The sequence below is a fragment of the Triturus cristatus genome, chromosome 8 (assembly GCF_964204655.1).
Source record: "Triturus cristatus chromosome 8, aTriCri1.1, whole genome shotgun sequence".
Lineage (NCBI taxonomy): Eukaryota > Metazoa > Chordata > Amphibia > Caudata > Salamandridae > Triturus > Triturus cristatus.
Genome location: NC_140591.1, coordinates 1128004650 through 1128017385, shown reverse-complemented (window position 1 = coordinate 1128017385; position 12736 = coordinate 1128004650). Strand labels below are relative to the sequence as shown.

The 12736-nt window shown below is 49.5% G+C and overlaps 1 protein-coding gene across 2 annotated transcripts in view; it reads right to left on the bottom strand.

The window, feature by feature from the left end:
• TBC1D8 (TBC1 domain family member 8) overlaps positions 1 to 12736 on the bottom strand; it is a 415888-nt gene that overhangs the window by 24037 nt on the left and 379115 nt on the right. For both annotated transcript variants that reach the window (XM_085622761.1, XM_085622760.1), the window contains exon 17: positions 1815 to 1880. In XM_085622761.1, the coding sequence (XP_085478887.1) occupies positions 1815 to 1880 (66 nt within the window). The remainder of the gene's footprint in view (positions 1 to 1814; positions 1881 to 12736) is intronic.

The window sequence follows — 12736 nt, the reverse complement described above, 5'->3', positions numbered from 1 at the left end:
ATGCTCTGATATGCTACACTTGTATAAGAGGCGCTATAAAACAAATTAAATACATGTCAGAGAGGGGCTATAGAGAGATGGGGGGCACTGTTGGAGGGTGATAGTAAGGAATCATTCAAGAGCCCCAATAAAGATTGCTGTATCCTAGTGCAAAGTAAGGTCATCATTTACTATGCTTTAAAAACGAATACAATTGAATATATAATGAAAAATGTGTTGCAGAATGCATAATTTTTGCTATTTTTGCCCAAATTTTCTTGGGGGGAGAATCCCCAGGCCCACTTGTAGTGGTCAGGCTCGCTTTCTGCACACGATCGCCATGTATCGTATGGAGGCTGGTCTGACAAAATTTGCCAGGGCTACTTTGGGTTCCCAGTCCAGAGCTCAATACGGTCCCCCACCAAATATAGATGCAGCAGACCTTTGGGTTAATCATGGCGGAGACTACTCGGTCTCCACCGTGATTAATACCCTCCGATGGCCCTGGGAAGTAAGGGCCGTTGGAGTAATGACTACATGTCAGCCCGCCCAATTTGAATGGACAAACTTAGTCATTTTTTACTGTTCCTCAGTAAAACATTTTAATGCTCCCTCCACCATGGATAAGCCTCCAATGGCAAGGGAAGCATTATTTTTTTTCTTTACAAAAAGAAAATCCTGTTTCGGGATTTTCTTTTTGAAATGAAAAAAAGACTACCGTTTGTTACAGGGCTTACTGTAACAAACACAGGAACACAAAAAAATGCTGTACCAATGCCTTTATAAATGACTGCCTGCTACGCGGTCATTTATAAATTTGGCGGACGGAGAAGTCACGGCCTGGCAGACAAAGTCCTCCAAAACACACAAGATGAAGGACGGAATGTTGCACATTGGCAAAACATTCACCCCCAGTCACAGATCTGGGTTTAATCTATTGTTATTTTGCTCACCACGCCACCCCAGTTCAGCCATGGCCATATGCAAATCAGTCTTGACCCTGTGCCTCATGGGAACAGTCCAGCCCGAACTGCCAAGCCATGTCTTCCCTGGACCGGAATCAAGCATCCTAGGACCGGTTTCGGGGTTTCACCCCTCTTCAGCCAGGATAGCTTGACTCCAGTGGCGTAGTGAGCACGGGACCCACGTCTGGGCATACACTTCCCACATAGGGCGAACAGCAAAACACACAAGATGATGGACGGAATGTTGCACATTGGCAAAACATTCACCCCCAGTCACAGATCTGGGTTTAATCCATCGTTATTTTGCTCACCACGCCACCCCAGTTCAGACATGGCCATATGCAAATCAGTCTTGACCCTGTGCCTCATGGGAACAGTCCAGCCCGAACTGCCAAGCCATGTCTTCCCTGGACCGGAATCAAGCATCCTAGGACTGGTTTCAGGGTTTCACCCCTCTTCAGCCAGGATAGCTTGACTCCAGTGGCGTAGTGAGCACGGGACCCACGTCTGGGCATACCCTTCCCACATAGGGCGAACAGCAAAACACACAAGATGATGGACGGAATGTTGCACATTGGCAAAACATTCACCCCCAGTCACAGATCTTGGTTTAATCCATCGTTATTTTGCTCACCACGCCACCCCAGTTCAGACATGGCCATATGAAAATCAGCCCTCCGCCAGGCCAATGGGGACTACACCAACCGCCAAAAATTAAATCAAGCCCTTAGTCTTAATGATCCTAACTTTTATTCATGTGATCAGGCTACGACAAAATCCTTTTTTTATTGCTTACTTGAAGATGAAAGAATCTGCTGTGTAATACTGACTACTAATACATGAAAAAAAACGTGTTTAAAATAATTTTACCTGGGGGTATATGCAGTCTAAAGAGTAGTTTTATTTTCTCACTCATTTCCCCGTGGTACATCGTATCTGCAAACATAAAAAAAAAGTAATCAGAAAGGAAAATAGAGCAACGTAACACTGCATACAAACATACATAGATACATACATACATGTGTGGGCGTGGGAGAAGACCATGCCTCTGATGAACAAGAAATATATGGTATGATGAGAGCGGAGTGAGTTAAAAGCCAGTCAGTCCCTGGCATCAGACACAGGTTAAAATCGAATGAACCCATTTAATTTTGCACCCCTCGGAGATCGAATGAAAAACAGACAAACAAGCAGAGGCAACAGTCAGCAGCACTTCGGATATACGAGCCTGTGACAATATGTCATCAATATTGCATTATTTTATGTGCGTCACTAATTGAGAACAAAGGTTCTCTTGACAGCCTGTGATTGACTCGTGTTCATACCAGGCCTTACTCAATGTGGCATGAAATAGCATTACTTGGGTACGTGAAGGCTGTGGCTATTATTAATCTAACAACAAGCGCTCTGCGCCTGAAAATAGAAGGGGTTTATGCTTTCCACGGGCAGGGTCGGCTTCATGCAGAGCCCGAGGAAGCGGACACAGTGGGGCGTCTGGAAGCGCCGCGGCCTGCAGCTTTTTAACCCTCTTTTACCGTCCAGAGGCCCCGAACGTGCTATTCGCGTTGCTTGCCTTAAACATGGAAAATGCATTATCCTGTTCAGACGAGTAAACATTTACTCACAACAATACACGATTTTATTGGTCTGGATTTGGGAGCCGAAAGCAACACTATCACGAGCATTGCACAAGTGGAAAGGGTATAAATACGTCACCCGGGTTCACATTTTGCAGACTGAGGCGCAGTGCATCAGTGTGAATGAGACCGAGTGGTGGACCTCATGTGCTGACTATCGACAAAATCGATCTAAAAAAATACCACATCCACGACAGTGCCCACCACATCGTAGCATAAGTATATATATTTGCCGACACATCTACGCACCATGCAATTTAGTGGTTACACTGATGTATGGTTACGTCGATGTAGTGGCTGTGACATTTTTGTCAAACGATAAGTGAACTCTGTAGGGATACTGCATGCACGGGCCACATGAGCATTAAAAAAACATTAAACGGCTGTCAACCGTGACGTCATGTACACACCATGTCAACCACGGGTTAAACAAGACACACAAGGGGTTCTGAAAGTGAAAGGATTTAAAAAAGCAAGAGGTGTAAAGTCACACAGAACACCACTGTCCGGCCCTTCGCCCCCCGCCCTCCACCCTTTACGCCTTCCACTTGCACTCCCACCGGTGGCCCCGCCTCCACTCCAATCATATATACTTGCTGGGTGGAACATACCACCCGCAGAGCGAAAAGGAGTCCTCGTTTACATCTTGGTTGATACAGGACACCTGCCACGAGGTGGCAGCTGTCCCGTCGCCTAGACATGACTGCATTCTAAACAGGGCGGGCAGGACACCCGTCGCTTTTTGCTGGATGACCCGCATATGCCAAACTCCGCTCTAAACATGGTCGGAGTACAATCCGAAGGAATCTCTCGAATGGAGCTGCAAATAAAACATTCTCCAATGCAACCTCGGCCTGTTCGGATTCCCAGCACCAAGGGGTCAGTTTAACGCACAGAAATAAACATTTTCCCATCACAAAACCGAGCCGTGCAGCGCACACCTCTGATTCACATACATCCAATTTGGGTGTCATAAACACCACGGGTATACATAGCTCTGGAAGCCAGGCGCTCTTTACATCTTAGTCGGGGGTGGTCTCATCAGTCAGTCATAATAGTCACTGGAAATAAACGCAAGAAGTCCCTTACATTTATTTAGATGACACTCTGAGGCGACCAAGATTACCCTCTTGGTAGAGCAAGGTGAACTTTCCATTGATGGAGCCCAGCTGGAACGAGGCCTGCAACATTTTAAAGCTCCCTTACCTCTCACACCCTCCAGGGGGCACCGTTGAGCCCTCCGGATTCGCACTAGCCTGAACGGCCCCCGTGGTGTAGACATCGGTTCAGCAGGGTCTGTACAAATGTCTTGGCTTTGCCACTTAGTCTACTGTAAGCTACAAGTATTAAACACAGGCAGTGCACTCTAACAGGCACGTGGCGTCCGCGAGCGTGGCTAATAATAGCTCCTATGTATTTATATTTCGCACACTCGGCGCTGCAGTGCACTAAACATGCCGCCCGCACTCCGGGGCTTGAAGGAACAGTCCGCTGATAAACGGCTGAAACGCTGGCCCTTAAATGTGCAGATGGCTATCGATTTCTAGAGTCCTGGAGCCTGGCGCCACCGCACCCTCACAGAGCCCGGCGCGAGAGTGCTCGTTCACAAACACACAAAAAACTCAGCCACGGCACAGTCCTTTCGAGCATCAAGACATTCCGCCGTTATCAAAATCAAACAAACCTGTGAGATAAAAAAAACAAGGAAACCTTTGTGTGAGTAAATCCCTTGATCGGTGTAAAAGCACCTTTTATGAACGGACAATGTGGTTTTGGATTCCGAAAAGGGCCATTTCCACCTGCGAGCCAAACTTAAACCTGCTTGGTGAATGGGGGCCATTGAGTCTCGATTTAAATCCATTCCTGACCAAACCGAAGTATACATTTCCATATATAGGGAACGCAGGTCTGCACCAACCCCAAACATAAGCCCAGAGACCCCTCACCCTCCCAACTGAGAGCTGCAGTCAGTAAAGGGAGAGACGTGGACTCACAAAAGGGAGGGCTCTCATGGGATTGGTCCATCCACTAGGCGTGTCCAAGCTGCGTGGCAAGAAGGATGGACCGGAGCTCCAATTGGGAGCAGGCGAAAGCAGGAACAAGCCCACGCTGAGGCCAAAGCAGGCCCACCCCTGTGACACTGACTTGTGCAAAGGGAATCCAAGACCATAACTGAGGGATCACAGTAATGGTATAGAGCCGAAGGGGATGACAGATGGAGGTCAAGGCAGCAACCAGGGTAGGAAACAAGGAAGCATACACTGGCCTGATCCAAAAATCAGGCCATCTGAGAAGAACTGAACCCCCGAAGATCTCATCAAATGAGACAGTGATTAAATTAACCTCCCTACATAAAGGGAACTCCTTGCCCAATTTATGTGTTCTTACACTATCCGCTCCCTAGACAATAGTTTATGTAGGGCCCTCAGAAATGTCTCCGCCCAGGTTCCTATCTGAATCGCTAACTTCATTAAGGGCCTGGATCCGGTTCCCGACTATTTGTGTACCTGAGCCTAAGTGACCGTGTTTTCAGTTCTCACCAAGATCACTGGATCCTGAAGCAGAGCTTTGACTATTAGCAACAATCTCCTCCAATTAGAGTATGAAGGCTCTAGGCAGAAACCCTGAACTGACGTCTCCTCCAAGGCAGTCCCCCCAAATGGGCTGCTGAGATTTGTAATCAGAAATACTGGCTCAAGGAACAGTCTGGAGACTCCACTGTCTGGGGGTATTAACATCTGCACAGACCAGGAAAATCACACCAAATTTAAGGGAGGCGAGAGTCGGGAGGCAGGCACACGTGCTTAAAGGATGAAGATGAAACAGGGTCTGCGGTGAAACAAGACCATCAGGGACTCAAGTCCATGGGCTGTGAATGAAGCACGGATCAACCAACTGTCGAGTTGTGAGTGAAGACCAATATCCTATTTGTAGAGATCAGCCGCCGAAAGAGCTAGCATCTTAGGAAATACCCATGGGAATAATTTCAGGCCAAAAGTGAAAGAAAACACAACTATCAATCAAGAAATTTGTATAGCGCGCTACTCACCCGGAGGGTCTCAAGGCGCTAGGGGGAGGGGAGTCCGCTACTGCTCGAACAGCCAGGTCTTGAGTTGCTTCCTGAAGGAGAGGTGGTCTTGGGTCAGACGGAGGTGGATGGGGAGGGAGTTCCAAGTCTTGGCTGCCAGGTAGGAGAAGGATCTTCCTCCCATGGTGGCTCTTCGAATGCGTGGAACGGCGGCGAGGGCGTGGCTGGTCGATCGTAGCTGGCGGGTGGGAGTGTAGAAGGTCAGGCGGTTGTTGAGGTACCTGGGGCCCAGGTCGTGGAGGGCCTTGTGTGCGTGGGTGAGGAGTCGGAACGCGATTCTCTAGCTGATGGGGAGCCAGTGCAGGTCTCTCAGGTGTCCGGAGATGTGGCTGTGTCGGGGGATGTCCAGGATGAGTCGTGCGGAGGCGTTCTGGATGCGTTGGAGTCTTTTCTGTAGTTTGGCTGTGGTTCCGGTGTAGAGGGTGTTTCCGTAGTCCAGTCGGCTGGTGACGAGGGCCTGGGTGACCGTTTCCCTGGTTTCGGTGGGGATCCATCGGAAGATCTTTCGGAGCATGCATAGGATGTTGAAGCATGATGATGAGACGGCGTTGACTTGTCTGGTCATCGAGAGGGAGGAGTCCAGGATGAAGCCCAGGTTGCGTGCGTGATCCGTAGGTTTGGGTGCCCTGCCCAGGGCAGTGGGCCACCAGGAGTCCTCCCAGGCAGAGGGTGATGATCCAAGGATGAGGACTTCAGTCTTGTGTGAGTTCAGTTTCAGGCGGCTGTTCATCATCCACTCGGCTACGTCTTTCATCCCTTCGTGTAGGTTGGTTCTGGCGGTGGCTGTGTCGTTGGTGAGGGAGAGGATCAGCTGGGTGTCGTCGGCGTAGGAGATGATGTTGAGGTTGTGTTGGCGTGCGATGGCTGCGAGGGGGCTCATGTAGACGTTGAAGAGGGTGGGGCTGAGTGATGATCCTTGTGGTACGCCGCAGATGACTTCGGTGGCCTCTGATCTGAACGGGGGGTGGCGGACTCTGGGTTCTTCCGGCGAGGAACGAGATGATCCAATCTAGTGCCTTCTCTTGGGATTCCGATGTTGCTGAGGCGCTGTACTAGGGTGCGGTGGCAGACAGTATCGAACGCTGCGGAGAGGTCCAGGAGGATGAGGGCCGCTGTTTCCCCGTTGTCGAGCAGGGCTCGGATGTCGTCAGTGGCTGCGATGAGGGCGGTCTCGGTGCTGTGGTTGGCTCGGAAGCCGGACTGCGAGTGGTCGAGGGATCCGTTCGTCTCGAGGAAGGCGGCAAGCTGACTGTTGACGGTCTTCTTGATGACTTTGGCAGGAAAAGGGAGGAGCGAGATGGGGCGGTAGTTCTTGAGGTCGGTGGGGTCTGCTGATGGTTTCTTCAGGAGGGCGCCGAGTTCGGCATGCTTCCAGCTCTCCGGGAAGGTGGCGGAGTTGAAGGAGCAGTTGATGATGTCCCGGAGTTGGGGTGCGATGACGGAGTCGGCCTTGTTGAAGACGTGGTGGGGGCATGGGTCGGTTGGTGATCCGGAGTGGATGGTGTTCATCGTGTGGATGGTGTCTTCGGTGCTGACCGGGGTCCAGGCGCGGAGGGTGGTGGTGGGGGGCGTCGGTTCAGTGGTTGGGTGCGTGGTCTGTGCGCTGAAGCTGTTGTGTATCTCGGCGATCTTGCGGTGAAAGAACGAGGCGAGTGAGTCGCAGAGGTCTTGTGAGGGAGTGATGTCGTTGTTTCCGGCGCTGGGGTTGTTGAGCTCTTTGACGATGCTGAAGAGTTCCTTGCTGTTGTGTGCGTTGTTGTCTAGTCATTCCTTGAATGCTGTCCTCTTGGTGGTGTGGATCAGCTGGTGGTGTTTGTGGGAGGCGTGCTTGAGGGCGGTCATGTTGTCTGTAGTCGGGTTTTTTCGCCAGGCTTCCTCAAAAGTACAGCAGCTCTTATTGGAGTTCTTGAGGTCGTCGTTGAACCAGGAGGATTTCTTGCTGCCGGGCCTGCTGGGATGGTTTTTCAGAGGTGCGAGGTCGTCAGCGCAGTTGGTGATCCACCGTGTGAGGTTGTTGGCTGCTTGGTTGGGGTCCGTTGGGCTGGCGGGAGGGTTCTGGCTCAGTGATATGGTGAGCTGGTCGGTGGTGATCTTGTTCCAGCTCCTGCGGGGAACCTGTTGCGGGTGGTGGTGAGTCGTGGTTCTTCTGAAGCTGAAGTGGACGCAGCTGTGGTTTGTCCAGTGGAGTCTGGTGGAGTGGCTGAAGGAGATGTACTTGCTGGAGGAGAAGACTGGGTCAAGCGTGTGTCCGGCGTAGTGGGTGGGGGTGTTCACCAGTTGCTTGAGTCCGAGGTTGGCGAGGTTGTCCAGCAGGGTGGTGGTGTTGTTGTCGTTGTTGTTCTCCAGGTGGAATTTGAGGTCCCCTAGGAGGATGTAGTCAGCGGAGGGGAGGGCGTGTGGGCTGATGAAGTCTGCGATGTCTTCGCTGAATTGAGTGCGGGGTCCTGGGGGTCTGTAGATGAGGGTGCCTCTGAGTGTGGTCTTGGGGTCGGTGTGTATCTGGAAGTGAAGATGTTCGGCGGCTGTGAGGGTGTCGTCGGAGTTGGTCGTGATGCGGATGGTGTTCTTGTGGACGATGGTGATGCCTCCTCCTGTCTGGTTGACGCGGTCCCTCCGGGTGATCCTGTATCCGTCCGGGATGGCGATGGCGATGTCGGGTGCTGAGGAGGCGTTCATCCATGTTTCCGTGAGGAAGGCGACGTCTGGAGATGTGGTGTCGAGCAGGTTCCAGAGTTCCACGGCGTGTCTGTGGACGGAGCGGGTGTTGAGCAGGATGCACTTCAGGTGGTTGCTGCTGGTGCTCGGCTTGGCGGGTGCGGTACAGGTCCGGATGCAGGAGAACTTGCAGGATTGGCAGGTGAAGGGTCCGTGGGTGCGTCTTGGGGTGGATCGGTAGCAGCCGGGGATCCGGCCGGTGTTGAGTCCGATGAGGGTGGCGGCGTCATAGGTCCGGCGGGTGGGCTGGCATCTGCAGGGGCCAGGGGGTCTGGCGCTGGGCGCGGTCCAGGCACGGACGGGCGCAGACGGGCTTGCCTTTGGCGCGCCTTCGGCGCACAATCGGCGCTCCCGCTGCGCGCGTCTGCTGCGCGTTTGCCGGGCGGCCTCCATATGAGGGGCTGAGGGAGGGAGGAGCAGCTGGGAGGCGGGAGCGGGGTGGCGAATGGGAACGGCGGGGGGGTGGGGCCGCAGGGAGCAGCGGCAGGAAGCGGAGGGCGAGGGGGGGCACATAAGGCAAAAGGGGGAGCGAGGGGGGACACAAACGCGGGTACAGCAGGCAAAACGGGGAGACAATTACAGGGAGAAGGGGACACCAGATCAAGGGGACACTATCAATGAGTCCCTCATATTCAAAGTCTCAGAAGTTGCAGATGTCCATGATGAATAGGGGTATGGAGACACGTGTTCTGCAGATTTACAGATGCCAGAAAATGCCATGAAAGTAGAGTAGCTGTTCTCTGCAACATTTGTATCTTTAAATGGATAGTTTTGACATCCATTTTGAGAAGGTTGAAGTCTTAAATTAGACGCTGCATTTACTGCTAAATACACACCGTGTCCACCCTCTCCACTGCCACAACTTGCTTATGAACCAGTTCCTAAATATCCCCAAGAATAGCCATCTATTTGGTGTGATTCTTGGAATAATGAATAGTCTTTACACCGGACCCTAGCTGTTCGGTCCTAAATGTTATGGTATAGCTTGACTGCATGGTTTTAGGACTCAATGTCCAACATCAAAGATTCCTAAACTGAAAGAAAGTGACACATCCAGCATGGTCTGAGAGGGGGCATGGCATAGACAGCAGCACTGATACCGATGGCTGGAAGTCCAAAAACAAGATGGCTGGCAGTCCTGGACCTTGACAGACTTGGGTTCAAATTTGCCATGCCTATTTGAGGATCTTCTGAAAGACTCTAAAGGATTTGATTTTCTCTTCTCGCCTTCACATGCATCTGATTTTGAAAAGCCTCAGACAGCACTTCCTTCAACTAGCTGCTGAACAAATGCATACTCCCCAAAATGCATCTATAGGAAGTTAATTCTTTTGACCTTGGCCGCTTTCAAATTACAAAGGTGGCTACATCTCTGCAGTAACAGGAACCTTCACCAACCCACCGGAGACCTATGCTCTGCCTCACTCGCACACATTCCCCACATCCGCAAAAGCAAAACTGGAGGTCACTCAGTCTCCTACATCGCACCCAAGACATGGAATGATCTCCCTCAACACATCAGAGCCTCCTCCTCACTTTTTGAGTTCCGTAAGAAGTTGAAGACCTGGCTCTTCGTATAAGCACCTTGGGGACCTCACACCTACACAAGAGCCTGGATACCATCTTTGGGTGATTAGTGTGCTATACAAATCAATATAACATAACATATCATGACTTTAAAAAAATAAAAAGAATGGTGCACTGGCAAGCCATGAGCCAAGTGGTAGCTCTTCTTTGAGCTTTGTTGCATGGCTCAGTTAAAGCCCAAAAGTCTCCAGTACATTCTGAAAGAATCAACCAACAATTCATGCGACTGGCCTCAAGATTGCCTCAGACTATCTAAGAGATTAAATCAGCACTTTAAGCACTGTAGTAGCTTGAACGTGAGCCTTAGGGGCTTAGTGTTGGAAACACCATGGTCTGGAGTGAGATCGTGGTTGGTGATCCCTCTAGTGTGGAAGAGCTGCAGGAGAGACCGTGCACAGAAAAATTCCACACCTGCATATACTGGTGGCTCTCAGAATTGACCCATCCCTAGGGCAGAAGTAGGTATGCGTGTGTTCAGGCAGCATCGCAAGAAGGAGGGAGGAGTGTCCACATCTGAATCTAACTCAGCAAGGAGACAGTACTAATGGCGGACTTGTTGGCAGAGAAGCTCATGTAGAGGTGGAGGAAGTGAGCAGCTGCAATAGTTGGGCAACAGGTCACATCTTGGAGGCAAGTGGACTTCAGTTTCACTGATAGTCAGCTTGCCCTCTGGCTACCCCAGAGTTTCTAGATACTGGACAACTCATGCAGGGACTGGTCCCCATATTCACTGAGCATGAAGCCTAGTTTGGAATGACTGATCCTGAATATGGAAACTTGGTGTCCAGTACCGATACTTATTTGTGGGAAAGATATGTTAGTGCACTACAAGTGGATATATACTTGAATTGCTGGACCTTTCTACCTATATGTTTCTTGACCAGTGTTGGAACATCAGCCATAAAATTACGACGCAAGATAAACTCTGAGCAGTAAAATTACTGCTGGGCAGGCACAAGTGGAATTATTGAGAAAGCGGACAAACTGATATGAAAGGCTTTATTTCCAAATGGAAATAGCTTTGTTCACATACCAAATGACTGTGATAACAAAGCAGGAGGACAGACAACAGTAGAAACAGATATTTTGGCCATGACAGCTGAATTAAAATCTGGTACTGATGTCATAAGCTGCAAGATGGAGCAGATTCACGACAAAGACGATTAGCCGGGGGACCAAATCAGTGGGAGAGCGCAAAGAAATTTGGATTGAGGATGCATGGGGTACATCAGTGGTGGTCTGTAAACTGGAATTGCAGACACAGCAGGCCAAGGTTGACGTCGGGGATGGCGTTATAGGCAACATTCACATTTTGTGATCAATAAAAACAAAAAATTGGTAGAATAGTGTCTCTAGTCTTTCACTAATGATTGGTAGCAAAGTATTTGCCCAGCAGTTTTTTTAACCAGGATTTTCGCCGGTATACTTAGTCCAAGTGGATCTGGGTTGCCAGAGCTCCATAAGCTTTCCTATATTGTCCCACACCTCCGCCACAATGGTAAAATCAGCAAAGGAGACGAACAACAGCATTTTGCAAAGGCGAACAAGTTATTCATGGGACGTGTATACTTACCAAACCCTTCAGCCTCAGACAGGACATAAAGTTTGCTCCCAAAGAACAGGTGGCGTAATTTACACAAAGTGTGAAAATTGCTTCCATAGGATCCACCTTTGAAGCAATTTTCTGACGAATTTTCACAGAATCCTAGGAGTTAGATGCCTAAACATGTACGCATTCAGAAATATTGCAAGTATATATTTTCAAATGTGCAAATGAAAAATATCAGTGCATTTGCAATGTTTCACTTTTTTGTTTCTCCACAGGGAAGATATTTTCCCCTCATGTAGAAACCCCTCTAAACCCCACATCTTTTGGGGTATCCCTTCCCAACCCTTAAAACCATTATTTCGGTCCTTTGCCGGAGTAAATCTGGCCCAATTTTCAGAATGCAAAAATATCTACAAAAAGTCTTGGGAATACCACAAACTCGTGAATATGTCCATGTTCCCCACATTTTGGAGGTATCGCCACCCTGAAATTCCCCAACCCGTCCCTGTAAAGACATTTACTTGAACTTACATTTTTGCCTTACAGCTGCAATTTTTCATCAGTAAATCCATAATGCAAGTTTTGTGAATTTTCAAGTGTAAATGATACTGTTTGCATACACAAGTGTCACCCTGGTGTGCAACTAACTGTAAATCTGTCCGAAAATTGTTTCGGTGGACAGGAAGTATGACGGGGCTGGCATACGCAAGCATTTATTTTTATCTTCAGGTCCCATAAATATGAAATTACAGTAGCTTTCCTCCACACACCCTTCTGCCCACCAGAGACTTTGGCTGAGGCACATACAGTCCCAGCACTAGATAGACACTAAAATAACCTTGTGTAGCATCACTGCATAAGTTGAACAAACATGCCATTGGAGCCTATACACAGAAATATATATATATTTTTGCAGTTTTATATGGCGCGAACTAGAACCAAAGGTATCAGCGCTTTACAAGAGCACCAGTTGCATTACAGAGGGACAACATTCATTTTTAGGTCGAGCCTTGGCAGCGCATGCGCTGCTATGCGAGGCATGCTGTATTCAGGTATGGACTTGAAGCTCTGCCCATCTCCGCCCGTATTTGTCATTGTCCTATGTAAATGCTGCCTTCTGATTTGTTAATATGCTTGTTAGTCCCTCCTTAGTACCGCTTTGTTATAATTTGTAACCTTCCATGAGGACTGGTCCTTTTACTTCTGTTGTTACACG